The sequence below is a fragment of the Lynx canadensis genome, chromosome B4 (genome assembly GCF_007474595.2).
Source record: "Lynx canadensis isolate LIC74 chromosome B4, mLynCan4.pri.v2, whole genome shotgun sequence".
Classification (NCBI taxonomy): Eukaryota; Metazoa; Chordata; class Mammalia; order Carnivora; family Felidae; genus Lynx; species Lynx canadensis.
Window position 1 is genome coordinate 74116156 of NC_044309.1, and position 27919 is coordinate 74144074.

The 27919-nt window shown below is 57.6% G+C and overlaps 2 protein-coding genes across 6 annotated transcripts in view; one reads left to right on the forward strand and one right to left on the reverse strand.

The window, feature by feature from the left end:
• The first annotated feature begins 4820 nt into the window (after window positions 1-4820).
• On the forward strand, window positions 4821-12716 carry SLC48A1 (solute carrier family 48 member 1). Its single transcript, XM_030322448.1, has 3 exons — window positions 4821-5035; window positions 10684-10851; window positions 11478-12716. Exons 1-3 carry the CDS (start codon window positions 4900-4902, stop codon window positions 11612-11614), a joined length of 441 nt encoding a protein of 146 aa, XP_030178308.1. The 5' UTR covers window positions 4821-4899; the 3' UTR covers window positions 11615-12716.
• A 1039-nt stretch (window positions 12717-13755) lies between these two features.
• HDAC7 (histone deacetylase 7) overlaps window positions 13756-27919 on the reverse strand; it is a 36098-nt gene continuing 21934 nt past the window's right edge. For 4 of the 5 annotated variants that reach the window (XM_030322445.1, XM_030322446.1, XM_030322444.1 and 1 more), the window contains 18 exons: window positions 27613-27723; window positions 27291-27471; window positions 26879-27075; window positions 26469-26642; window positions 25100-25319; window positions 23639-23772; window positions 23349-23469; window positions 23039-23088; window positions 21706-21813; window positions 20637-20692; window positions 20373-20460; window positions 19177-19296; window positions 18850-18947; window positions 17557-17675; window positions 16942-17075; window positions 16546-16630; window positions 15136-15274; window positions 13756-14963 (listed from right to left, as the gene is read on the reverse strand). In XM_030322445.1, coding sequence (XP_030178305.1) covers window positions 14918-14963; window positions 15136-15274; window positions 16546-16630; window positions 16942-17075; window positions 17557-17675; window positions 18850-18947; window positions 19177-19296; window positions 20373-20460; window positions 20637-20692; window positions 21706-21813; window positions 23039-23088; window positions 23349-23469; window positions 23639-23772; window positions 25100-25319; window positions 26469-26642; window positions 26879-27075; window positions 27291-27471; window positions 27613-27723 — 2181 coding nt within the window. In that variant the 3' untranslated portion in view covers window positions 13756-14917. The remainder of the gene's footprint in view (window positions 14964-15135; window positions 15275-16545; window positions 16631-16941; window positions 17076-17556; window positions 17676-18849; window positions 18948-19176; window positions 19297-20372; window positions 20461-20636; window positions 20693-21705; window positions 21814-23038; window positions 23089-23348; window positions 23470-23638; window positions 23773-25099; window positions 25320-26468; window positions 26643-26878; window positions 27076-27290; window positions 27472-27612; window positions 27724-27919) is intronic. The other variant, XM_030322447.1, reaches the window with a different exon arrangement.

Here is a 27919-nt window from a genome sequence, read left to right on the forward strand (position 1 = left end):
GAAGGACAGGGCAGACCCGACTGTCCTTGCTAATGAATTGGATGTGGGGGTGAAGGAAAGAGAGGACTCAGAAATGATGCCGGGGTTTGGGGCTGGAGCCATAGTAAACAGGGACATGCCCCAGAGGGCAGGAGAGGTCCCTCTGTCCGGGAGAGGGAGGAGGGAGCCCTGACAAGTCCAATAAACTCGGTCAACTGGAATACAGCTCGGTGGTGTTATCCTTGACGTGGGACAGTGTGGGGGAGATATATGTCTGGAATGTGTCTGCTTTGGGGGAGTGAGGAAGAAATGTCTTAGGAGGCAAGATGCCTGCAGGTGGGATTTAGAGTCTGTCTTAGTATTGGTGGGACCCAATTTAAAAGCGACTCCTGAGAGACTGATAGTCCAGACAGGTTATGCAAATGGGATATGTTTACATGACCTGAAATGAGATGAGTGTACTAGCTTAGCAAGGTGAGCTGTAACAACCTGCAAATCTCCGTGGTTTAGCACAACAAAGGTGTAGTTTTCACTCCCATTACAGTTGCACGAGGACAGAATGAGTGGTTTTGTTTCATTCATTCATTCATTCATTCAGGGATCCCAGGCTCTTGCCATCATGTGGTGCTGCCATCTTCAACATGCAGCCCCTCAAACCATCAAAGAACGGAAATAGGGAACTGAGGGTCCATGGAAGATTTTCACGGGTCCAGCCTGGAAACGGCACACATTGCTTCCACTTTGATTCCGTTGTTCAGAACTCAATCCCATGGCATCAATTTAACGGCAAGGACACTGGGAAGTGTTCCAAGTTCAAATTTTATGGGTAATGTGCTAGAAGAAGAGCCCTTAATGGTGAGCATTAGTGAGCAGGGAGAGTGGCTATCTGTCTTGTTGGGGGAGCGGGCAGTGCCGTCTGTCTCGGGTTGGGATGGGCGTGTGCTCTCTGAAAGTACCTTGGAGAAGAAGCTGACGTAGGAAGACGTGTAGGTGCGGGGCACGCTCGCGTACTTTGCAGAACAGAACAGAATCCTTCCATTCGTTCCCATTCTCATGGCCTTTCTCCAGGTGAGATCTTAATGATGCCACCCCTGACCACTGAAATAGCCTCATGAATGCTTTCTCTGCTACGATTTTCTTCTCCCGTCAAATCTAACCTGGATATCACAGTCTAAATAACCTTCCTAAGGCCTGGCTTGTGTCATGCTACGTCTGTTCAATGATGACAATAACAACAATTTTTTTTTAATGTTTTATTTATTTTTGAGACACGGAGAGACAGAGCATGAACAGGGGAGGGTCAGAGAGAGGGAGACACAGAATCTGAAACAGACTCCAGGCTCTGAGCTGTCAGCACAGAGCCTGACGCAGGGCTCGAACTCATGGACCGAGAGATCACGACCCAAGCCGAAGTCGGCCGCTTAACCGACGGAGCCACCCAGGCGCCCCAATAACAACAATTTTAAGAGCGGTGACGATAACTCGTTGAGCTACCATGTCGAGTACTTTAACTGCGGTGTCTCAACATATCTCAGTTGTTATAACAAGCCTATGAAGTATCATCATCATTCCCATTATACAGACAGAGGTCCTGAGAAGTCCCTGTGCCGTCTAACACGGTAGGCCCTAGCCATGCGTGGCTATTTAAATTAAAATGGAAAACAATGAAAAATCCAGCTCCTCAGTCACGCTAGCCGCGTATCGAATACTCAGTAGCCGCGTATGTGTAGTAGCAAATATTTTGGAGAGTGTAGACATAGAGCCTGTTCTTGGCAAAAAGTTCAGTTGAGTTATGGGAACCTGCCTAGGGTCACGCAGTGAGTGGTGACCCCATCTGAGTGTAAGATCTTCCGACGGTACCACATCGCCTCTACAATCAAGAAGTTTCAGCCTGCTCTTAACCATTTTGTACAACCTGGGCCAGCTACGGTTAGATCATTATTTCTCCTTCATTTCTTGTACAGTCTCATACTGCAGCATGACACGTTTGCTCACTGCTCTGCAATACTCCCACCGCGTCTACTCATAACATTTGTGGTCTCCTCCTTTCTGTCTGCCCCGCTAATTAATTCCTATACGACCTTTAAGGTTCAAATAGCTTCAATAGCCGTGGCATCAGTTCCTTCTTTTTAATTTAATTTAATTTATTTATTTTGAGAGAGAGAGCACGCACAGGAGGGGGCAGAGAGAGGGAGAATCCCAAGCAGCGTGGGGCCCTCCATGGGGCTCCAACCCATGAACCGCGAAATCATGAGCTCAGTCGAAATCAGGAGTCGGATGCTTAAACGACTGAGCCACCCAGGTGCCCCAAGTCAGTTACTTCTTTTTCATTCTCACTGCCTCTCACCTTTCAGACTCCCCTCATCTCTTGTCCTGGCAGCCATACCGCTACTGTTAATCATACTTGCTGACATTTCATTGAGCATATACTAAGTGACAGGCACTCTTCTAAGCACCGGCCCCTCATCACAAAACTCAAAGTAGGTATCACGGCTGTCCCCACTTTACAGATGAGGTCATTAAGGCACAGGACAGGTGAAGGACTTGTCCAGATGAGCTCTCTACTCCTAGTCTTTTCACAAGCATTTCATCCTCATGCTAGTTTCTGGGAACATTTCTAGAACACAGAATTCTTACCTCCCTCCCCCGAGGAGGAGGACAGCCTCCCGAGCAGAGCGCAAAGGCCCTTTATGTTCAGAACCTTTCTGACTTCAAAACCCACCACTCCATCCACTGACCGCAAACTATTTCTAGTTTCCTGAATCTGAATCTGCCATGTTATTTCTCCCCTCTGGGCTGCAGACATGCTGTTCCCTCTGCCTGGAGTGTTATCCCGGTAAGCCAGCTCTGAAGCCACCTATGGCAGCGCACCCTGGACCACGGGGCTTGCTCCCTCCTCTGACTCCATCACTGGCTCCCCAAGAAGGGTTGGGTGCTGAGCTTACCACATGAGAATTACTTCTCATTAAAAAATATGCCTTCCAATGGGGCGCCTGCGTGGCTCAGTCAGTTGAGCATCTGACTTCAGCTCAGGTCACGATCTCGTGGTCCACGGGTTCGAGCCCCGCATCGGGCTCTGGGCTGACGGCTCAGAACCTGGAGCCTGCTTCCGATTCTGTGTCTCCCTCTCTCTCTGCCCCTCCCCCGTTCATGCTCTGTCTCTCTCTGTCTCAAAAATAAATAAACGTTAAAAAAATTAAAATAAAAATATGCCTTCCAAGCCATGGATGGACGGTCTTTTTTTTTTTTTTTTTTAAGAAGCTCCCCAGACTATTCTGAAGTGAGGCAAATGTGGTTTACATGGTTTATATCACTTCTTGGGCAATTAATCATGCCCTGCCTGGACTCCTTGTGATGATCACCTTTATCATTATTTATTTATTTATTTATTTATTAACTTTTTTATTTATTTTTGAGACAGAGAGAGACAGAGCATGAATGGGGGAGGGGCAGAGAGAGAGGGAGACACAGAATCGGAAGCAGGCTCCAGGCTCCGAGCCATCAGTCCAGAGCCCGACGCGGGACTCGAACCCACGGACCTCGAGATCGTGACCTGAGCTGGAGTCGGACGCTTAACCGACTGAGCCACCCAGGCGCCCCTCATTATTTATATTTTAAGTCGTTGCTGTTGTTTGTTTTGGAGAGAGAGAGAGGTTGAACGTTTGCGCGGGGAGGGAAGGGCAGAGGGAGAGAGAGAAGGAGAATCCCAAGCAGGCTCCACGCTTAGCGAGGAACCCCACGTGGGGTTCCATGTGACGACCTGATCATGACCTGAGCCGAAATCAAGAGTCCGACGCTTAACCGGCTGAGCCACCCAGGCGCCCCGCACATTTACCGTTACTTATTGCTTCCCTCATCCACCGCATTCATCTATATTCAACAATGTTCACTAAGGGGCTACTATGTGCCAGGCACTCTTGGAGGTGTTCATGGGAGGGGAAGTGAGAAGGTCCCTGGCTCACGGAGTTTACCTTCTGGAAGGGTGTGGTGGGCAGAATAATTGCCTCCCTGACATGTCCATGTCCCAGTCTCCAGAATCAGTGAATATGTTACTTCACATGGCAAAAGAGATTTTGCTGGTGTGATTAAATTAAAGGATCCTGAGATGGAAAAACCAGCTTGGATTACCCTGGGTTCTGTTTGATGTTCCCTCCCAGCTCCCAGTAGGAAGTTGGGGTCACAGTGGTAGTTCAATATACTCCTGCTATAGATTCTGAGAGTGGGGATGACGTTTGGTAGGGATTTGGGGTGGGGGAGGGGGGGGATGAGGCTCGTGGAGATGAAAGGAAGGGGAAGCTGTCAGGGTGAGCGAGGTGTTTGAGGTTACAAGGTGATGATCACAGCGCTGGCGTTCTCATACTTCACGGTGAAGTATCCCCCGAGGTGCGCGTAAAAAAGTCCGGGGGAGGGAATCTGGTGGATCGGGGCAGGGTGGAAGGAATCCTATCCACTGTGCACGTTCCTATTTCCCAATTTTTATATCTTAATTTTTAAGGAGAAACTGACAGGGAATTTTAAGCGAGACTTTTATACTGAGATAAACATGTTAAAGCAGTCACCGCCGCCGGCTTGTCTACACGTGTTTCCGGGCCCCGCCCAGGCCCAAATATCGAGTCCGCGGACGAGCCCCGGCACCCGCCTCGTTACCAGGCACCCCCCAAACCAGCCGGGAGGCCCAACGGCCTCGCTTGGCGGAGCTTCGGCCCCGCGCGGTGAGGTTCCGGGCGCGGGCGGCCTCCGGCCGGGGAGGGCGCTGTGCCGGCGGCGCGGGGGGCGGGCCGGGGGCGGAGCGCGGGGCGGCCGGCGGCTCCCGGCTCCCGGCTCCCGGCTCCCGGCTCGCGCGGCTCGCCGCCCCGGCCCCGGCCCTGCACCTGTGACTGTCGCGGCGCTCGCCCTCCCCGCCCGGCGCCCGCGGCCCCCATGGCCCCGTCCCGCCTGCAGCTCGGCCTCCGCGCCGCCTACTCCGGCCTCAGCTCCGCGGCCGGCTTCTCCATCTTCCTCGTCTGGACCGTGGTGTACAGACAGCCGGGGACCGCGGCCATGGGGGGGCTCGCAGGTACCCCGGGGCGCGCGGCGGTGGCGGCGGCGGCGGGGGGGGAGGGGGGCTCCGGGTCCCGGCTGCGGGCGCGCGGCTGCGGGAGGCGCTGTCAGCTGCTCCCGGAGGCTCCCCGCGGGCCGCGCTGCCCCGGGGACCGGGGCGGGGGCGGGGAGCTGTTTACCCAAAACCGTCCGTGGGCAGCGCAGGCCCCGCGCGGGCCCGGGCGCCGGCGGGAGCCGATGCCCGCCCGAGCCCGCCTCGGCCCGCCTCCGCCGTTTGCACGAACCTGCCGCGCCGCCGGCGGGGCTGCCGGGTGACAGCGTCCTCCCCGCGCGCGGGCTTCCCCCGCCACCCTCCAGGAGGCCCCCCAGCCACACACACACGCCTGTGCCGGGGGATCTCCGCTCCCCAAGCGCCCCTTGCCAGGCGGCCGGGTGAGGCAGAGGAGGAGTAAGTGGATAGGAGGGCTGGGGGTTCCTGGGGAAGCCCCTCTCCTCCAGCCAGTGCGGACCCCACCCCCAAATAGAGCCCTCAGCGGAGACCGGGGTGGGGGTGGGGGGTGGGACCGCGCTAGGGATCTGATGGAAACTGGACATTTTCTTCCCAGCACGTCGGCGTGTCTTTGCCGCCCCTTGGCTGTGGCTCCTCTGGCAAGGTCTGCTGAACCCCGCGCTGGCTGCCTTTTCTGTGCTTTAAAGAGGAGAGGGGAGGCGAGCGCTAGAGTGAGAACGTCAGGGTGCTGGTGGACACAGGGTCCTCACCAATGCGCTGTCTTCGCTGTGCACCTTTGGGCACGCAACTAACCTCTCTGTGTCGTACAATTGGCGTGAAGACAAAACATGTTATTTCTACTTGCCAGCATTGCTTTCTAATACTTTCTGTGTGTCAGGCACTGTGTGGAGCAACCTGTTTCTATCATCTTATTTAATCTTTACATTAATCCTATGTAGGCATTATCATTGTGCCCATTTTACAGATAAGGCTTAAACTGAAGCTTAAATAAATAGCTGGCCCAGGGTTACACAGCTACATGAAATAATATGTGTGGGAAAAGAACTTTGGGAAAGAATGCATATAAGGATATTACTTTTACATGTGGTGACCTGATTCCGTTCTTAAAATCCTCTGCCCCAAAGAGTCCTAAATGTACTAACTGAAAGTAACTGTATTTACTCATTGCCACCAAGCTTACTGAGTGCCATCCCTGGTAGACAAGGAAGGGGAGGTGGGATTTCTGCCTTGAAAGAGGAGCATACATAACCACAGCCTAAGCAATGCCAAACGGAGCCCTTTGGGGGGCACCAAGGCAGGGCACAGGGTACCCTGGCTGGGATGCTCTCATGCCTACCTAGATGCGCCCCCCCCCACCTGTGGGTTTCTGTCCTCCCTGGAGGCAGCCAGCCCATCATTGCTCAGTTATCTACAGACCCCTGGCTCCCCCTCTGCGCCCCCTGTCCCCCAGCTACTTTGTTCCCGAAGGTTCTCTTCTTGAAGTTTTGTGTTGTTCCTGTTGGCCCTGCTGCTTTCTTTCCCGTTGGGAAGGGGTGTCTTCAGGCCAGGCCCTGTGGCTGCACTGAGACCTGAGATGAAGGGGCTGCTTGGGGCTGAGGAGGAAGGGGGTCAGAGCTAGTGTGTTAGAGTCTGGCCCAGGGGGGCTGAGCCCCGCCTAGCCATGTGACCTTGGGTGCATTGATGCTTCCTGGGCTTCCTGGGCCTCCCCTCTGTGGGAGGAGGTATCACTGAAAGAGGTGATCTTGGAGGCCCCCCTCCAGGTCGGAAATGCTAGCGTAGGGCTCTCTTTCTCTCTCTCTCTGCAGTGTTCATTTCGCAGCTGCCTCTTGGAAGGCTGTGGAAAAGGTCCTGTGGCTTGGGCTCCAGGGAGTGTGGGGTTTCCCTCTGACCCAAATTCTGCCCTCTTTCCCTCTGGGAAGGCTTCCCTTGGCCTCTGAGGCAGGCCGGCTGTGGTGTGGCCTGCCGGGAGAGGTGCTAGGCCAGCCAGCAGCTGGAGCAGGGTGCCGGCGCCTCCCCGACAGTCTGGCCTTCCGAACGAGCAGGAGGTGGCAACAGAAGAGCCTGGCTGCCTGGTGGTGGTGCAGCGGGTGGGGGGAGGGGTCGCCAGGTCATGGCCCCCCTCCCCTGCCCTCTCCACCCTGAGTGGGTTCTGAGAGAGTCTGCAGCCAGTCAGCCTCCTTCCTCTTTTGGGGGTGAAGCATCAGCAGATTTACTGACTTGTGAGCACCCCACTTCTGACTTGGCATTTTCCAGCGCAGAAACTGCTGAGTCACCAGAGGGCAGCCCCAGCACGCTCCTTCTCCCCTGCATGGGTGGAGACCCACCCTCGTCCACCTTGATGGGTGTCTGGGAAGAAGCGGCTTGGAGGAAAGGCATTTGTGGAGGAAATGGTTTTGCTGTGGGAATCCTGGGGAAACACAGACTCTTGTCCCAGGTCTGGTAGACCGAGGAAAGATAAAAAGAACGGAAAAGTTGCTCAAGGAATCTAAATGGCCCACATGAGCTGAGAGGGAGAGGAGCACTGGGGCCCGGGGCCTCGCTTTCCCCTAGGGCAGGGGTGGAAGGCAGGGGTGCGAGAACAGAGCGGAGCCTTGGCCTGCGCTCTCAGTTGCCTGAATTTCTCTGTGGGCTCCCTTGGCCTCCTCCTGGCTCCTCACCAACCCAGCCACTGGTGATACTCTCACTGACCACCTCTGCTCCTTCCTTGCCCTTATCCTGTTAGCCGTGAGCCCCAAGTGGAGCAGGGGCTCCACTCATTGAAGCAGGTGGGGTGAGGAGTGAGGGGTGAGGTCTGGCGTGGGCATGCAGGCGGGGGCAACTGTCCATTCTGCCCTGAGTTAGACAGACCAGGCTTCCTGGAATCCAGAGCGTCCTGGGGAAGAGAGCAGACCTGGGGGACAATTGCTTCCTGCCTGAGGTGTGGGAGGGGACCAGTGGAGGCTCCTGACCACCTTGGGAGAGGCCCCTGTTCCAAGGGCAGTGGTGGGAGCCTGCTTCCAGAAGTGGCTTGTGTTTATCTGGAGGCAAGGCCTGTGTGCAGGGGAAGTGAGAAGTGGGTATTGTGCCTGCTTATTAACAAAGAACGAGTACGTGGAACACCCAAAATGACCATCTTCCTTTTCCTAGCACTTTCTGGTACATGGGGGAGGGGGAGTTCTGGGGGCCCTGCTGCAGCACGGCCAGTGGACTAAGAGATGGCATTTCCACAGTCCCCTATTTCAGCATTTCCTAACCCAGAAATTGCTGAGTCACAGAGGAATAACTCTGACCTCCTTATTTTTCTCCTGAGCCGGCTCCAGAATCCTTGAGTGCTAACAGATCTTAGAGCTTCTCTACTCAGGCCCCTCCATGGAGGACTGAGGAAGAGGGTAAGCAGAGCGGCCCCACGCAGAAGCCCATTAGACTGTTCCTTGGATGCGCTCAGTGACCATATGCCGCCTTCCTAGGGCCCTTTAGAACCCAGTGGCATCCCCAGATGAACTTAGGATGCCTGTGAGAGGTCTGGGAGATGCTTCTGGGAAGGGTGGCCAGATGCCCTGCTCCAGATCGTATAAGATGTAAGCTGAAGCCATGAGCCACCTCTGGCCTGCTCCAGCTTGCTGTCTTGGCGGGGATGGATAGACACTTGTTCCCGCTCGCCCTGATCTCAGGGCTGGAGGCGCCCACAGTCCAGGCCCCAGACCCCTGCAGAAGGTTGGGGTGGGGAGGAGCGGAGCTGGGAGAGTACAGGTCAGACAGGGTGGGAGGGGAGGCTGGGGGGCGGGGCTGGCAGGGCTGAGCCCTCTCTAGGCTGGAAGCCTGGGGTCGCCGAGTTTCCACGCTGGCAGGACCTCTGGGTTCACCCATTTCTAGATGTGGAAACACAAGGCTCTGAGAGGTCGTGAGCAGCACAGCGGTGCCAGGCCCCAGGCTTCCTGGCTTCCAGTCTCGTGGTTTGCTGTCCCTTGCCAGGCTGCCTGAATTGTGATAGCTTCTGAGCTGATAACCAGAGCATAGTTCTGTGATGATGCTCCCCCCTGCCAGCCTCTTCTTCCCTCCTAACTTAAAAATATATATATATGAAAAATCTTGGGCATGTAAAAAAGGATAGATGATTTAATGAACTCCCTTCTACTTAGCACCTGGCCTAAGAAAATACCACCGATTCAGCTGAAGCACTCTCCCACCCCCAATCTCCTGTCAACTTCCCTTCCTTCTCTCCCTTGCCCAAGATAACCACTTTCCCCAACCAGATGCCCACCCTTCCTATGCACATATGCTATTCTGCATGTAGTGTGTGTGACTGTCTTTTTGAAAGGTCTCCTGACTCCTAGGATCCAGCAGCCCGTGTAGCCCACACCCAGGTAGAGAGCTTACAGCTGGCTTTGCCGCGTTCCTCATTCCTTCCTTGCTGGGACCCCGTGGCCCTGCTCCAGACCCTTGCCAATGGCATTGGTATTTGTTCCACTCATGGGGCTGCACCGGCAGGCACGGCCCGGCACAGAGGGCACTCATTGTAGTGGCTGAGTGGCAGCTGGCATCTTAGTTTGCCCCGAGGGCAGGCCCAGGAAAGGCTGGGGTGTCTGGCCTGCCCTCTCAGCAAACTAGAGGGAGTGAGGTCGGGTCTCGCCAAGAGCAAGAAGGCCACTTGGGTGCTGGGTGGCATTGGGGGGTCTCCCTGCCGGGCTTCCTCACTCTGCAAGACCAGTCCAGGGAGTTGCGAAAGGGCCAAGAGGTCAGCCACAGGCCTCGAGGTGTCTGGGTTTTGGCCTCTGAGGGCCAGGTAGAGCAGGAGCATCAGGGTGAGAGGGCCACTTCCCCCCTCAGGGTAGGGAGTCACAGGTCCTCAGAAAACAGGCTGGACTGCATTGATTCCCAAACCTGCTGATGTCAGGACCTCTTCACACCCTTAAAAAGTAGGGAAGCCCTAAAAAAAAAAAAAAAAGGCGGGGGGGGCGCCTGGGTGGCTCAGTCGGTTAAGCGTCCGACTTCAGCCAGGTCACGATCTCGCGGTCCGTGAGTTCGAGCCCCGCGTCAGGCTCTGGGCTGATGGCTCAAAGCCTGGAGCCTATTTCCGATTCTGTGTCTCCCTCTCTCTCTGCCCCTCCCCCGTTCATGTTCTGTCTCTCTCTGTCCCAAAAAAATAAACGTTGAAAAAAAAAATTAAAAAAAAAAAGAAAAGTAGGGAAGCCCTGAGGAAATTTTGTGTACGTGGGTTCTGTCTATCCATACGCACCATACTAGAAATTAAGACCCAGAACATTTTCAAGCACTTTGAAGCAATATTAAAAATAACCTTGCGTTGCCACAAATAACATTTTTGTGTAAGAAATATTCATGGTTTTCAAAACAAAAAAATTAGGGAGAAGAATGGCATGGTTCCCTATTTTTGCACATCACTTCAACATCTGGCTTAACAGAAGGCACCTAGATTCTCTTAATCTGCATTTGCATTCAAGTCCTGGCCAGGGGCCTTGGAGCCTCCAGAACACTCCACTCCGCAGTCATGAGACAGTGAAAGGCCAACATTATCTTAGTAGTATTATGTAAACAGCTCTGGCCTCTGGGACAGAAAGGGCCCTGGGGTCCCCGGGTTCCCCGGGCTGAAGGCCTGTGGGGGGGCGGGGCGGGGAACGGTGGCTCGCTCCCTGGGCTGACGAGTCTGTCCCCCGCAGGTGTGCTGGCGCTGTGGGTGCTGGTGACGCACGTGATGTACATGCAGGATTACTGGAGGACCTGGCTCAAAGGGCTGCGTGGCTTCTTCTTCGTGGGCGTCCTCTTCTCGGCAGTCTCCATCGCCACCCTCTGCACCTTCCTGGTGCTGGCTGTCACCCGACACCAGAGTGAGGGCGGGTCAGGGAGGGAAGGGCATGGGAGGGCCACTGTGAGGGGGGTGGGGGCTTAGGAGCAGACCCGGGATTCTGGTCCTGGTTCCAAAGCTTGTGTCCGAGGGACTCGGGCAGATCACTTAACCTCCCGGTGCCTGGGTTTTCTCAGTGTTAAGGAGGGGAATGAGTACCCACCGCTAGGGGTGGCAGGGTTCAGTGAACTGCGTGCGAAGCGTTGAGCGGGGGTGTGCGCGCTGGAGGTCGGCAGTGACGGGTGTTATTAGCAGAACGGGTCAGTCCTTCCGCCCAGCTCTGGGATGGGAGCGCCCCCTGGTGGCGGCGACCAGCCAGCAGGCAAAGGCCCTTCCTGCCCCTAAGGAGTCTAATGCTCAAGCAGGTTGGAAGCCGCGCAGGGTAAATGCAGGAAGGCCCAGTACAGGACACAGACCTGTGTTTGGCCAGTCCTGACCTTCCCTCATCCCCACTGCCTCCTGCCTGCAAACCCTGAATACTTTAAAACAGGTATCACACTCCATCTCTACTGGAGTTTGTGGGGAGGGGTGGCCCCGGGCTGGCGGCATGGTGGCTGGGGTCCAGGGCAAGGCCCTCTCAAGTCGCGGTTGGGTTCCTGTCCCCTGCAGGCCTCACAGACCCCAACAGCTACTACCTCTCCTGCGTCTGGAGCTTCATCTCCTTCAAGTGGGCCTTCCTGCTCAGCCTTTATGCCCACCGCTACCGGGCTGATTTCGCCGACATCAGCATCCTCAGCGACTTCTGACCCGAGGGGTGAGGTTTCTGGACCCCAAAGGTCCTCAGGACCTGGACTCAGCCTCTGAGACACCAGACAGGCCTGCAACACCCCCCTGGAAACCCTAGATCTGTGGCAGAAGATACACAGCAAGAGGACTGCGGTCTCCCCGGAAGATGTCCTGCTCCCGTTGTGGGGGAGATCCGGGTGCAGCGGAAAGGGGTCCTTCCTGCCAAGTTGCTCCTCCTCAGCCTGGCTGGAGGGCAGCTTTAGACCTTTTCAAATGGATCTATTTTCTTAGCGCTCAGTGAGGAATCTTCACAAGGAGGGCCAGGGCAATGAGTCAAGGGGTAGGGCAGTGAGCCGTGACCTATGCCTGGGGGCACTCTCCCTCAGGCCAGGCTGGGAACCTGGGAGGTCAGGCCAAGTAAGGGATCTCTAGTAGAGGCCTCTCAGGCCCCAGCCCCAATACCCCATCCTGTTGTCCTTGAGAGTCAGGTAGCTTAACTCCTCAATCCCAGGGATGGCAATACTTGACTCTCTTTTCCCAAGGCCTGGGGACTTGGGAGTTTAGTGTCCCTCATCACCCCAGAGCCGGTCTCCCATGAGTGTGCTAGAACCAGTCATCTTCGCCATACCCAAGCCCTCTCTTTTACACATACCGCCCTCCCCAAGCAGGACTCCCTGAACGAGGCCAGACTAAGTGTCTGGGAAAGGTGCCCTGCCCCCAGAAGGGCTTTGGGGAAGGGGGCAGCATGGTGCGGGCTGGAAGGAACCCCTCAGCTCCGTGCCCGGGCACCTCCAGCCCTACATTTCCATCCCTTCTCACATGCATTATCCCTAGCCACGAGACACCCCACCGACCCTGCCCCTGCCCACTGCCCTTCACCTAGAGCTTTTGTCTTTTTTAATCTCCTTTCTGAAGGACAACATCTGCTTTTCTGCCTATACACTGGCACAAGGGCTCACCTAACTCGGGAGGGAAGGAGCTATTGTTACATAGATCTTTTTTATGTTAGGCTGCCATGTTGCACGGTCTACCCTCTCCCCACCTGATGTGTCCTGCCCTTCAGCTCTTTGCCTTATCTGTGTCACTGTCACTTTAGCAGAAATACAGCAGCCATTTGTATCAGATAGCCTCTGGTGGTTCCTTGTGGGGTGGGAATCTTGCGGGGAGTGGGGGAGGTGCCGTGGGAGCAGTAGGCAGGAAGGGCGGTGGTGGAGGGTCTCTAGTTAAACGGTCTCCTTAGCTCAAGTTGTGCCCTGGAGGGTAGAGGGGAGATCTGTGTCTCAGGGGCTGGAGGCCCTCTCCCTCTGGCCCCTCTTAGCATGGGGGAGCCCAGCGGCTTGGCTCTCAGCCCATCCCAGCCGGGGCGAGGATGCCCAGAGGCACGGCTTCGGCGCCACCAGCGGGAGGTAGTGCCTTGTCCCCCCAGAGGCCAGGACAGACAGGAAGGGGGTGAACCTGCTTCCCTTCATATTCTCCCAGGCTGAGGGCTCGGGGCCAGGTCTGAGGTGATGCGGCTGCTACTCCTGCCGCCTGGAGGAACCTGGCTGGCTCAGAACTATATAAAGATGGGCGTCGGCAGCCTGGCACCTTTCCCTCTGGTGACTGGATGAGCTTGTCCCAGCCTGTTGCCTCGTGCATGGTCTCTTCCAAGCTCGGTATATGTTAAGAAGGGATGGTACATCCGAGCAGGAAGGGACCATAAACAGCGTCTATTTCTGGAGCCTTTAACTGATAACCAGAGGCCCCAGGAGGTGACATGACTTACCTGAGCCCCCAGCTGGGACTTGAACCCAGGTAGGTCTGATTCGCCACTCTCTGCGGATGTGTTAGTGAGCTGGGTCTGTGTATCTGTACCCCACACTCTTGGTGGGCCTTGTGTGTACGGACCCAGACCAAAGCCGCTGCCTCTTTATTACCCCACCATGGGCAGGTGGGGGCCGCTAGGGTGCATTCAGCATGGATTTTTCCTGCAAGGGAGCTGTCACAGAAGGGCAAGGAGCTGGAGGGCGTGCCGGCCCGCAGCCCGACCCTGGTCCCTCTGCCACACCAAATGAGACGCACACTGTGCCGTGCAGCCATAATATGCTCGCTGTGCCCCCCTCACCCCCAGGAGGCCCTTCCACAGGCACCTTTAAAGCAAATAAAACATTTATTGTTCAGATTTTTTTTCCATTTTTTTCTTTTCTTTTTTTTTTCTTTTTTACAAAAACATGCATACATACACAGGGGGTGGTGGTCCTCGGGAAGACACACACATACGCGCGCGTGCACACACACGCGCACACACACGCACACACACACACATACTCTCACTCTCTCTAGCACACAAATACTTTCCTTCTTGGCCCCAGGCCTGGACCCCAGAAGCCTTGAAGACTTGGCCAGGGCAGCCTCCCCTCCCCCATGTCTTGCATCCACTCTCCCCACCCCCTTTCCCCTCAGCCGAGCTGGTCCTATGGAGGGCAGGAGTCAGAGCTGGGTGAGGGAGACCCCAGAAACAGAGAAGTCTCATGGAGGAGGGCAGTGACCAAGGGGTCCCTGGTGGTCATGCTGTGCTACTGAGGGGAGATGAAGAGTTTGGCACCATTGGCTCAGGAAGCACAGAACTCCAAGAGCACCTGTCTGCTCCACCAGGGCACTGAGATGGCGGACGTAGGGTGGCCTCTGGCAGGGGCAGGGACCAGATGGGAGGCCCGCCAAGGACTGCTCGCTCTCTTGGAAGGAGCTTTGTCTCCCTGCCCAGTGGCGGGGGGAGGGGGGAGGAAGCTTCCAGAGTCATCTGAAGAAGCAGGCGAGAGGGATTCCCCCTGCACTCAGGTATAGGGGACCCCCTGGCTCCTCCTACCCATCCCCTTCTCCCCCCCTCTGGCCCAGCCCTCAGAGCCTCAGAAGGGCCACCCTGGTTGAGGCCAAGTTCACATTTCTGTGTGGAGCCTGGGGCTGTGTGCAAAGCCCAGGGTCTACAGAGCCAAGAATAGTGGTTATCAGTGAGCCTGACTGAGCCAGTCCTCCTCTGTGCAGTCCTGAGGAAGGGGGGCCCAGCCAGGGGCCTGCACCCCAAAGGGGTAGACTCTGTTCTTGAGAGAGCCCTACCAAGGGCTGGCCAACTGCCCAGCCTGCCTCTTCTCGGGGTCCTCTCTGGTCCCTATCCTAGACCCAGGGCCCTTCTCAGGCTCCTTGGGGTGACTGTCAAGGGGCCGTTCTCTGGCCCCAACTACCTGCCCAAAGGCTCTCTGAAGACTCCGGGAATGGGTACTATGGCCAGAGGTTAGAAGAGAACCAGGTCCGAAGGGCAGGGTGGGCAGGCAGATCCGTTCTAAGCCTTAGAGATTCATAGGTTCTTCCTCCTCCACCAGCTGTTGTGAGGGCCTGGGGGAGAGACAAGGATTGAGATGCCGGAGGGCCAAGGGCTGCAGGAAGGGCCTCAGCCTAGCCTCCCAGGAAGCCTGAGAAGGCTGGGGCGGCTGTGCCAGGATCGGGGATCCTCAAGTTGGAAGAGTCCGAGGGGTGGAGAGCCTGTTGGCCAGGGGTCGGGCATTACCGCTCTTCAGCCAGGATGCCCACGGAGAGGGATGCCAGTGCGGTCACTGCCTCCACTTCTTCTGTGTCGGCCCCTGGCACCCTGGGCACCCAGGAGTCTGGACAGGAGGCCAGGCGCTGCATGCAGCCCCAGTATTTACCTGGGACAAGAAGCGGAGTCGGAAAGGGCTGGGGAAGCGAGCCCCTCCACCCTGCCACACCATGCATCCTAGACTGATATCGAGGCTGGACCCCTCAGGCCAAGGGCCCGACAGCAGTGGGCGTGTCCTCAGTTTCGGGTCAGCGCTCTCACCTGCCTCTGCCTTCAACAGAACACGTTCCCCTACTCGGCCCCCCCGCAGCCCTGACAGGGTGAGCAGAGCAGATTCATCGTGGCTATGAGGGGGCTCCAGCAGGTGCCCAAGCCATTCTCCCACCTCTTTGGGTGAAAGGCCACCTGTGACCCATTCCCATAGGTATAGGGTTCCTAAGAGCACCAGGAGGGCTCAGTTTCTCCTAGATGGGGTCTGCATCAGAGTCATCTCACAGATCTCGAGCTCCAGCCTCCTGGAACACAGGATCTCACTCACGTGCTGTCCCCAGCAATGCTCAGCCCAGCACATAGGACAGGACAGCGTGGTAGGTGGGAAGGACAGAGCACAGAGAGCTTACCACCACCACGGCTGCTCTGTGTGGCTGTCGGCAAGTCACTTACCCACCCTGGGCTTCCACTGCCCCCGCCAGGCCATGGACATGACCATCCTGCCGACTGTTGTAAGAAATGATGTCTACGGGACATGCCCAGCCCAGGGCTTGGCCCAGTGTGTGAAGTACCCATGCAAAGTACCAGTGGCGTCTTCACTGTTATGTATACTCACCCTACTGGCCCTGGATGTGGGGAAATCTATTTCATTCACTTTTGTATCCCTAGCATTGAACATGGGTCTTTATATAAAGTGCTCCATAGATGCTAAGTTGAAGGTGAAAATTTTAAATGCTTTCCAAATGTGAGTTTATTCCAAAACCAGCCCCCAGAGCAGGCAGCGCTCCCAAGACCCTGTGGCCAGGATTGAGCGTCAAGGCAGGAAGCAGCGATTTTGTCAAAAGGCCTAACCGTTGCTACTGGCCCGGCCTTGGCCTAGGGCTGTGGCTGGAGATTGGAGGACAGTCCTGCCTGGAGGAGGCAGGGGTTCCCTGACTCATGGTAGTCCTCACTGGGTCCATCTGGAGGGCTCCAAGAGTATCCATTCATGGGGAGGGAGGCAGTCCCACCATTACTATTGGGGTGATTTGTAGGAAGCTCATTCCAACACTGCAGCAGAGACCCTCACCTGGCTGGTACTGGAAGCCAGGGGGCCCAGGTTACTGAGGGCAACTGACCCCTGAGCTTCTCCCAAGTCTGAGGGCAGGAGCATCCTCTCTCTATACTCACTGTGCACCTGGATCACGGCTTCCAAAGAGCGGATGGCGTTGAGGTTGGGCTTCTGCTTCCAGCCTTCTTCTGAGAGAGGATCCACCTACAGAAGAAAACAGTACATCAGCCACCAGTCTCTCAGGGACCCACAGGCCCAGCTCTCCTACCCCAAGGGCCCTGGCTTTCCAGGCACAAATATTCATGTGCTCCTGACTCTGCCTACCGTTGGAAACACTGGTCCTAGACTTGACCTGGGGAAGGGGCACCCACTCTGTCCCCCTCATTCCAGGCCTGCCGCCCCCACCCTATCTGCAAGCCCTCCAGGAAGCACTCCATCTGCCTGCCCTTTGGGGCAGTCCTGGGGGAGCCGGGCTCCCTGCCCTATAGATGCGCAGACGGGAGCAGACAACTCACCTTGTTTCCCAGAAGAGCAGCCACACAGGCCTCAGAAGCGTCACAGATGGCTGTGAGGTCATGGCCGCCTTCCAAGGCCAGCACCACTGCACCTCCCGCCAAGCTCATCAGCTGCTGGGTCATGTACCCAAAACCTAAAAGATTGGGTGGGGAGGAAGAGGAGAGGTGCAGCTGGAGGGGAGGCAGACTCTCTCTACCTCTGTGATTGCCCTGCTTGCTTCCTTTTTTATAAATGATCACCAGATGCATACACCTCTACTTCAAGGGCTTTCCCACGGACTCCCATGCAAAACCTACCCGTAAGCTTCAGTCACGGCTTGCAGAGCCTAAGGGACTGGACTTGCATAAGGCCCACGGCTAGTAAGTGGCAAGGCCAGGACTGGAACCCGGGGCATCGACTCCGGCCTATCTTATCCACTAAGCTTCACCATCTTCTCTGTCCCCCAGGCCCTGAGCCCAGCAGGCTGAGCAGGTTTCCTCTGTTCTGAGAGTACTGCTCCTTCCCATCTCCCCCTCCCCCCCCCAAAAAAACTGCCAACCCAGCCTGGGCAGTGCCTCCGCTCCCAGCCTGGCCCCATTCCCTGCCCCTCCCCCTGGGCTGGGGGCCCTCCTTACATTTAGCGGAAACATGGTAGCCACCCAGCGGGGCTGGGTGACCCTCGGCAGCATCAAACCCAGCTGACACCAGAACCAGGTCCGGAGAGAACTCTCGGGCAATGGGCATCACAACCATCCTGTGAAGGGTGCCAGATGTGGGGGCTCATCACTCTGTGCAGGGCTGCCAGGGGCCACAGGCCCTCTCCCACCAGTTTTACTGTGTGCATCCTGTTCTTAGGACTCCTAGAGGCCCAATAACGGCAGGATAAATGGATCCCTGTGACCGCCTTGACCTGGCTGGCCACCCATGTCTCTACACAGCCTAAGGACTCAGCCACCTAGAGCTCTTGACTGGCAAGAGGCAGAAGGAGTCAAGGATGGGACAGAAAGGGAAGGAAAGAGGAGTGAGCGTGTGTATGTCTGCGGGGTGTGGTGGGCGGGGCCATGGTGGGGGCAGGTCCCTAAGCCTCTGGGACTAGAAACCTAGAACTTGGCTACCACCCACTTTGGCCTGAGTTGACCACACTTGACCACTTGTCACTTGAGAGCTGACTCTCTTGACGTCCTGGGCCACCCAGATCCACTCTCTCATCCTCTGCCCCTGCCGGCCCCCCACAGCTGCCTCCCTCCACCCTTACCCAACTCTGAGGTCCATTTGGATGTCTTTCAAGGCCCTGGGCTCAGGGCACACAGATACCAGGAACCCCAGTCCAGCTCTCATGGAGAGTATTTCCAGAAAAGTATTTGAAACCTACTTCCAGGGTTCCCTTTTCTCAAATGCAGAATGGGGACCCTGGAGTGAACCACATAAGAGTTCCTAAACAGAGCCCAAAGCCTCTCTTCTAAACTGCCTTTTCTAAAGCAACTTCCCCAATATGGACATCATCTGCTTTGTCTCTTTCTCCACAGTATAAATTACTTCTCTCCTGTGCAAAGCCCACCTCCTCCAGGCAGCTTTCTTTGACTGAATGTGGCAGCTGTGCTCCCTCCACCCTGCCTGTTTCTCAGCATTCAGTTCAACCTCGGCTCTTGGTAACATGTGACTTTATAAAGCACCCTTGGCTTTTTCATTCTGAGTTTCCTGTCTTCCCAAGGGGGCTGGAGGCTCCTAGAGGCCGGCGTAAACACTGCCTTTCCTTTCATTTGTCTCAGTCTGGAAGGCCCACCCTGGGACTGGTTTAAAATGTCCAGTAATTGGATGAGGATGGGCTGCCAAGCCAACAGATCACCTCCAGCCTGGTACTGCTGGGAAAGGGGCAGGAAAGGGTGGCCTTGCTGGGCATAACTCCCCGGTTCCCCCAGAGCACTCACCTGAAGGCAGCCAGGTACTCAGGATCCCCCATAGGGGGGTCTAGACCTCCTGCCCAGGCCACGTTGACATTGAAGCCCTCACCGCTGCCAGCTCCCACCTGGAAAACAGGAAGCAAGAGAGACAGGAGGGGAGCAGAGTCCCAGGAGAGAAATCCCAGGGTGCCAGTGCTACAAGACCAGTTCATCCGGCCTCTTCACTTCCAGGTGGAGAAACGGAAGATCAGAGAGGCTAAGCAACCTGCCCAGGATCGCACAGCTAGTTGTGACAGAGGCACGGTCAGGGCCATGAAGGAGAGTCAACGGGGCCAGAAGGGGGCATGCGGTTACCTCATCCACGGCCCCACTGCCGGGGAAGAAGTTGCCATCATCATGGCGATGCAGGGAGATGTAGAGCACACTGGGGTCCTGGTAGAAGGTTTGCTGGGTGCCATTGCCATGGTGAACATCCTGTGCAGGGAGATGGACAATGGATTAGGGAAGGCCTGAAAGCACACAGGTGGAAGACCGGGGGAGGTTAGAAGGGATCTCAGAGTCCGTCTTCTGAGGGTCAGGACCCTAGACTGGCAGGGAGGAGCCTAGGTTTCCTGGAGTTACACTGTTAAGTGGTCCTAAGCAGTCCACTGGCTCTCTCTGTGCCTCAGCCTCTCCATGTGTGCACAGGTGTGAGACCATGAAGGGGAGGAGACGTGCCAAGGACCAGCCAGCCAGGAAGAGTGACAAACGTGTGGCAGAAGTGGGAGGAATCCAGGATTACGCGTGTCTGGAACCTCCACTACCGTGTCTGATCCAAGGTCATGGAGTGATGAGAACCCAAGCTGAGTTACAGAGGAGCTGTACATGGACCCCAGCGCCGCCCCTCCCAGGGAGAGCCGTGGCCTGATGCTTGGTAACTCACAGGACCGTGCGCGGGCACAAGTGTGGAAAGTTCCTCCACTGTCACCTTCTGCAGAGGAATGTCCCATGCACGGGTGTTCGGGCAGAGTGGTTTAGCACCGATGCATGTACTCCAGGGCTCAACAGCCTGAGTTCAAATCCCAGTCTCAGAACTTACTACATGTGTGGCTATGTGCAAGTTACTTAACCTCTCTGGGCTCACGCTCCTCATCTGAAACTGGGCTATAGCCGGGATCAAACAAACGTATCACAGGTAAAACTGTAGCGTCTAGATGTGATTAGGAGCATGTTGATGTTACCGGTTATTGTTATTGCCATTATTACCACTGTACCGGAAATGCAGAAATCATCAGATCTGCAGAAAGAAGCCAGTAGAGGCCAAAGAGCACTCAAATGTCTCTTGCCACGGTGGGAGGTTGTCACGGCTGAGGGCCTTCCCCCCACACCATCGCCCCTGGGCCTCCCACCCCCTGATGTGGTGTCATCTTCACCCACATTTTACACAGAAGGAAAGTGAGGCTCAGGAGGCTGATGCAGAACAAGGACAGGAAGCCATATCCTCTGCTGCCAGGCTCAGGGCTCTTTCCACAGGGCTCACGGATCTGAAGGGGCTAGGAACAGGGACCTACCCAGTCCATGATGAGGATCTTGCCGGCCTTGCCCTGTTGTTGAAGCTGCCGGCAGGCAATGGCCACGGAGTTGAAGAAGCAGAAGCCCCTGGGAGGAGGAGAGAGAGGCGTTGCCAGCCTATTTCCCCCTTGTATCTCCACCTCTCCAGCCTCCTTCCTCTGCCTGCCCCTGGCCTGGCCTAGCCCTAGAAGGCTCAGGGGACAGAGGAGGAATGCCCACCCCCCCACCTCATCGCCCCCAGCAAGGCCTCCCCCCGGCCTTACATGGCTGTGGAATGGTCCGCATGGTGTCCTGGGGGCCGAACCACAGCAAAACCATTCTGGAAACAGAAAGAATGCTCGTCAACCAAAGGGTCAGCACCCGGAGCCACATCTCCGTGAAGCTGCCCCCAACCCGAGGCTCATCCCTTGAGTAGGGGGTCACAGGACAACAGCTGTCCGCAAATCTGACCGCAGCCAGGCTGGATCTGAGATGCCCTGGTGCTGGGCCTCCGAGCCAGGCATCCTCTGCTTTTAGGCTGGACGTGAAAACAAACCGCACCCCCCCCCCCAACCTTGGTGTATTCGGGCTGTTATCACTTTATAACAACAGTTACTATTTGTTGGGCAAAATCTACTGCCTGGCACCGTGCCAAGCACTCTACAAACACCAGGTTTCATCCCAACATCTCTATGAGTGTAAATGTTATCTAATCCTTACAACATCTCCACGAGATAAACATGATTATCTCCAGTTCACAGAGGAGAACAAATCTGAAGCTCAGGCAGGTTAAATAACTTGTGTGAAGCTGCCTGCTTGTGGAGGGCAAGACCAAAATTTACAACCCAGGGCTGAGCCTTTAACTGCAACGCTCCTCCAAGGAGAAGAAATGAACACGAAGCCACGTTGGGCTCCGAGCTCATAGACAGGGGGGGCGCGTGGGCCTCAGCACAGGCCCCCGTGAGGTGCCCGGCCCAGAGCAAACAAGCACAGGCACCAACCGGCCTATAAAAAAACCCTCGGTATTGCCAAGAACCAATTTGCCAATGGACAAAGGTCCAGACGTGCTCTGCAACTTGCCAGGAGTCACCCCGTGGGTCTGTGTGTTGAATGATCCTGAACGATTATAATCCCGTGTCTCTTCAAGACAGAGGTCTAGGGTCACAGTGGCTTGACTCCCCACCAAACAACACGACCCTAAGGTTCAAATCTCAGCTTAGTCCCCCAAGCACTCAATTTCCCTTCCAAAACCCTGTGGGGACGTCCCAGAGGAACAAGAGGTCTGGGCTCCCGGGTCTGGCTATCCCTGCAGCATCCCCTGTGGCTCACCCACCTTCAGCTCAAACCTCCTACCTTTAGCTCACGGGAAGCGACTTTGAAGGCAAGGTCAGTGACGCTGCCGGCTGCCCAGCGGGCCGCATTGGAAGAGTGCAGCTCATTCCAGATGGTATCAGTATCCACCTGTGGGGGCCAGAGCCAGGGCCTGCGTCACCAGAGGCCCCCCACGGGAGCCGGGGCCCACTTGGGCAGTGCCCACCCCACGGCCAGGACCCCAGGGGCAGGGAGCTGGGCAGACAGCGCTGCCTCCCCAGTGCCCCACCACCCAAAGGCAAGGCCTCCTGTGTCCCCCAATCCCAGCATGACTTCTCCTTCCCAGCTTCAGTCCATATCACCAGCCCGTATCTGGCCAGCACTCTGCCGGCAGCATCGCGCCTGCCTCCCCAGTCAGAGGAGGGGGCATGGCGTTACCTGGGCGGGACTTGGGGTTTGGACCGGGAGGGGGTTTTAAGCCCCAGCTGACTCTGCTCAGGCCCTGCGGGACGGTCGGAGCTCGAGGGGCCGTCTGCACCACTGTCTTCCACTCAGGGCCCCTAGCCCAGGCTGGGAGGCCCCCCAAACCCAGTCCCTGGGCCTCAAGGCTAGGGAGGGGCCGGGGGGCATGATGGGGAGATGGGGAGGGCGAGGCGGACCAAGAGAGGCGAGGAAGGCAGAGAGAGTCGCAAGAGGCTGGAGAAAGAGAGAGAGAGAGACAGACAGAGAGGGAGAGGAGGGAGGAGAAAACAGAAGCAACAACAGTTGGAAAAATCAGAAAGTGGCAAGAAATGGGAAGTTGTGAACAGGGCGCTGACTGGCTCCCAAACAGCCCCCCAGCTACGGCTCCCACTTCCCTCCAGAACTAGGCCTCCATCCCGTGCCTGCACACTCCTGGCTGGGATACCACCAGAGGAGGCAGAGAGCCCCTGAAGCTGGGCGAGCCGGGAGGAGGGGAAGGTGGGCAGTGGGAGAGAATTGCCTGGGTCGCCAAGGACACCGGAGGCACCCCCACAGCCCCAGGCCGTGGAGCCTGACCTCCTGGAGGCCAGCGTGGAAGGGACAATCCCGACCACCACCAGGGTCTTACGAAGGGAGACGATCCCCTGCTCTTTGAACCTCACTCGACATTTACCAAACACTGTCTCAGTGCAAAGCACAGAGCTCCCCACTCAGGAGACACTGATAGGTGGAGGACACACCTGTCCACAAGGAGCTTCTAGCCGGCAGAGGAGCATTATGGGAGAGCCCCTGGCCCAACGGGTCTGGTAGAACCACAAGAACAAGCAGGTAGGGGCTGGGCCTGGGAGAACAGAAGGGAGGAGCTCCGAGAGCCCGTGGCAACGGCCGCTCAAGACCCCCCGGGCACACTTACCCCTACCCCACCACAGGGCAGCATCACAAACATCCGCTGTGCCAGGAGCCCTGTGGGGAGAGGCCCAGTGTGTGTGAGCTGAATCCTCTCGGCTCTGGCCCGGCTGGGAGCACAGAGAGCCCGCAGAGGGCTGGGGCCAGGTACGCAGGGCAAGAGGGCAGTGGGCAGCGGAGGGACTAGGGCAGCCTGGGGATGCCCAGGATGCTGGGGGCACAGGCCGGGCAGGGGTGGGGCAAGAGAGCACAGGGGATGAGTGGGCCGGGTGAGCCAGTGGAGGCCCCGGGGACCCCAGGCACCATGAGGCCCCTACCTGCCAGCTTCCCGTTGTCCAGTTTGAGGCGGCTGAGCGGGTTGGTGCCATAGAGGAGCACGTGCCGCTCAGAGTGCACTGACTGCAGCTCCTCCAGGGAGGCCTTCCGGCCCCGGAGACACTGGGGAAGGGCCCGCAGAGCTCCTAAGGCCCTGCTCACCCCCTCCCTGCCATCATCGCCACCCGCTTGGCCCCTCATCTCCCACTGGCTCCAGGGCCCCCCTTCCCTTCCCTTCCCTTCCAGCACTCCCACCTCCTCCGGTTCCGCAGCCCCCTCCCTGCCCGCTCACCTCACACTGGCTCCGGAGCCCCCGCTCCTGCAGCCGGGACCAGATGCTCTGGATACGGCCCGCGTGCTCCGGGTGCCTGCTGTTGTCCCCGCAGGAGCACTGGTGTTTCAGCATCACCGAGTCGTACACCAGCCCTGCCAAGAACAGGGCTCAGGGCCCAGACCCAAGGGAGTCCCCACCCCCGCCCCTGGCTGCACGCACGCGCGCACACACACGGAGCCAACCTGACATGCCCCCTGTCACGCAATCCCGCATACCCCATCCTGCCCCTCGGCCCCTCACACCCAGACACACCCCCACCCCGGTCGCTAACCCAGGCAGCCTCAGGCACCCCGCGCACACACGACACAGCCCCAGCTAATGCTGCTGCCACACAGCCGATGCCTTCCTGCCACACTGTCCCTGCTCCCCTGGCCCAGTGCATCCACCATGACCTCAGGAGCTCAGAGCCTAACAAAAGGAAGCCTAATGTCAGGGTCTCACGCTGGATGCCATGACCCAAATAGGCGGCCACGGGGGAACGAGAGGAGAAAAACATTCCTCAGAAACCCCCAGACTGAGAGGGGGGGAAGCCTAACAGTGACACTGAGCCACGTGACAAGACAGATGCAGTTTTGGGGAAGTGACTGCTTCGGCCTGAACAGCGGGGACACCTAGAGGGCCCTGCACACGGTGGGTGTCCAGCACGCCTCAGGACAGCAGGATCTGCGAAACTTTCACACCACTTGGCCCAGGGATGCCACTCCTTAAGAGTGGGAAACAACACCAGGGGTGAACGAAGGTTTGTGCACAAGGACGTTCCCGTGAGGGAAAACGAGTAGCCCAACCCGGAAGAAATCTTGAAAAAAATAAAGATAGAATACTGTGACGAAATAGTCCAAAAATCTCATTTTTACGGGCGAGTTGCATCGCAGCGTGTTCGTAACACGTTCACAGAACAAGGCGGGGCACAGCACGCAGGCCGTGTGTAGACGGGGTTTGTACACAGCTGGATTAAGATGGGGCTGAACGACAGCGGCCTTCAGGAGAGGCTGCTTTGGGGTGGTGGGATACTGGCTGGTGATTTTTATTTCGTTCTTAGGTTTTTACGTGGTTTATAAAATTTCTAAAATGCTTTTAAGCTCTTTTTACAAGCAGAGCAACCGTAACAAATATCGCTTTTGAAAGATCTGAGCTGGGTGCCAGGAGACCCGGATTCTTGGCCTGGCTTGACCGTCAGCTTGCTATTTGGCAACCTTGTCACCTTAGGTCCCCGGCGGCCAGGTCTCCTCATCTGTAAGATGAGAACCACCACCCTCTCTACCTGCTTCATGGGACGCCACGTGGACCTAACAAGACCCAGAAAGCGCTCTGTGGCCTCAAAAAATGTCCTGAGCGACACCACGACACAGACACGGACTCGTGCCTGAGCCCGTGTGCCCCCAGCCCCTTTTCCCACCCCCACTCTAATCCAGGCCTCACCTGTGGTGAACGGCAGGGTCCTGGCAGAGGTCTCTGAGCTGGGCAGGACGCGGGCCTGGCTGGCAGGCTCTGGGGTTGGCAATGAGGCAGGCGCAGCTGGGGATGACTGAGCCCTGGACAGGGGCCGGTGACTGCCCTGGGCCAGGGAAAGCAGCACAGAGTCCCCAGTTCCTCCCCGTGGGAGCCGCCCAGCCAGTCGCTGCTGCTCCCAGAGGAACACCTGAGGGACACAGGGGGCCTCAGATTCCAGGTCTCAGGATTCTGCTCCATATGCTTCTGCCCAAGGTCTCAGAAACCTCCAGGCAGGACCCCTTCGGGAGAGATTCCAGGATGCCTCCAGCCTTGCCTCCTGGCTGGGCTCTGGCCTTTGACTGCTGAACCCCCTGCCCCCGCCGATGCCCCCAAAGGTCCGCAGCCCAGAACGACCACGCTGTTCCACCAGAACGCCTTGGAGCCTTGGGACTCCAAAGCCAGAACCCAGGTAAGGGGCCTCGGGCCAACTTCCCAGGGACACAGGGACCTGTGTGAGCCATTGCACGTGTGTGGACTATTACCATGTGCCATGGGCCGACTTGTGTCCCCCCACTTCCTGTTTACAAAGTCCTAACCCCTGGCCCAGTACCTCAGAATATGACCTGATTTGGGGATGGGGTCTTTACAGAGGTCATCAAGTTAAAATGAGCTCATCAGGGTGAGCCTTAATCCAATATGACTTCCGTCCTTATAAAAAGGGGAAATGTGTACACAGACAGGCATAGAGGGAGGACGAGGTGAAGACTCAGAGAGAAGGTGGCCATCTGCAGGTGGGGAGAGAGGCCTGGAGCAGCCCCTTTCCTCACGGCCCTTGAAGGAGCCAACCCTGAGGGCACCTCGATCTTGGACTTCCGGCCCCCAGATCTGTGAGACAATAAGTGACTACCGTTTAAAGCACCCAGTTTGTGCTACTTGTCACAGCAGCACTAGCAAACGCATACGCTGTGAGCACGCCCTGGCTGAACCGCTTGAGCCCGGCTCCGCCCCATTTCCCGCCCCAGCCGCCTTCCTGGACACGGTACAACGGGTCACAGGGGAGACGTCCTAGGGCAGGAATGCGCGTGGCTCCACGAGAGCCCAGCCTCACTGCTGCACAAGGACACAGCTGCACCCTGAGGCTGCCGGGGCGTGGGCGTATGAGGACGCATGAGCGCGCACGCTCGTGCCCGGATGCGTGTGGGGGTATGCGTGCCTGCACCTTGGTGCGGATCCGATACGGTAACCGTGGGTCCCGGAGTTGTCTCCCACACTGGTAACCTGGCTCCTCCCCCTCCATCTGTGCCAGACCCCAGAGTCTCCCGACTGCACCTTCCCAGGGAAGCGGGCGCTGCCATACCTGCTGGTGCTGCTGGAGAGGAATAGGGCCTCTGGCTTCGTGCTGCCCATGGCTTGACTCCCTGTGCTCCAGGCCGTCATCCCCCACCGGCCCCACTCCCCCACCATCTGTCTCCAGGTCCTCAGCTGAGGGGATCTGCCGCAGTCGGGGCTTCTCACTTGGCTTGGCTGGCCTCTGGGGAGGGGAGATGCCCACTGAGAAGCCATGCTGGGATTCAAGGTGTGCAGTGGGCCACGGTAGGCCGGGCTGGGTGGCTGCTCATCTTGCTGGGGCTTTAGCAGCCAGGCAGCTCTTGGCCCTCAGGAGCCATATCCTCTCTCTGGCCCACCAGATCCTCACCCTCCCTTCTTTCAGCCCCCAGGGTCCAGTTAAGCAACCCCTCATCACCTCCCCTACCCAGTTCCCCTCACCTTGATCAGCTGGACGTGAGGTTTGAGCCGGTCCAGGCGGGGCTGCAGGGGGCCCAGCGGTGGGGGGGCGGTGGCGCTTGGGGGCAGGGGCTCTGAGCGGGTCCGGCTTAGTGGCCGGTGGAGGCCTGACCCAGAGAGCCGCTCGGTGGTCAGTAAGGACTGGGCAAAGTGGAAGGGCAGGGGCCCAAGCCCGGGCACTGGAAAGAATGGGGCGGGGGTGGGGCATAAGGAGGGAACCAAAGGGAGGAACGGAAGGAAGCAAAGGCTTGGGGTGGTAGGCGGCAGGGACTCAGCAGGGAGACACGCAGGATGGGGGACTGCAGAGAGGCAGGAAGGAAGGGACCCTTCCCGGGCTTGGCCCTTAGCAAGATGCAGGGACCAGCCCCTCCCCTGGAGAAGCCTGGGAACTCACCAGTCAGCAGGGGCGCGTGAGAGACTGAGGGATCGAGGAGGAGAATGGGCTGTAGTCGAGAGGACAAGGGGCCCCCAGACTCAGACTCCAGGCTGTGGGGCAGGAAGAGGGGAGCATGGGGGCTCCCCAGGACCGGCCCCCGAGGGCCCAGTGTCGGATGGGTCCTACGGTCAGCATCAGCCTGGAGAGAAGAAGGGAGAAGTCACAGGGGGGAAAGATCCCTCCCAGAGAGAGCGGTGAAAGTGCCAGGGTGAGGTGGTAGGAGAAGGGAGCGAACAGAAGCTGGGGGCTTGCAGTGGGGGAGGGCGCCTCAGCCACTCACCCTGGCAGGGGCGGGGAGCCCCAGCGTGATTGCGGGCAGCAAGGACACTGTCGGCAAGGCGAACGGGGCCAGAGAGGTCTCCTGCAGCCGCAGCCGCTGGCCCAAGAGCGCCTGCCATGGGGAGCAGGGCAGGGGTCACCGGTCCCAGACCTCTACCTCTGGGCACGCCTTCCCCAGAACCCCCAGGAGGCTCGGGTCCAGGCTGCCCAGACCCTGTGGCCCCAGCTTGGTCAGGGCTGCTCGCTGAGAAGAAGGCTGAGCCTCAGAACGGCCCCCCTGCCCCCCGGAGAGCCCAGCCTGGCAAGGC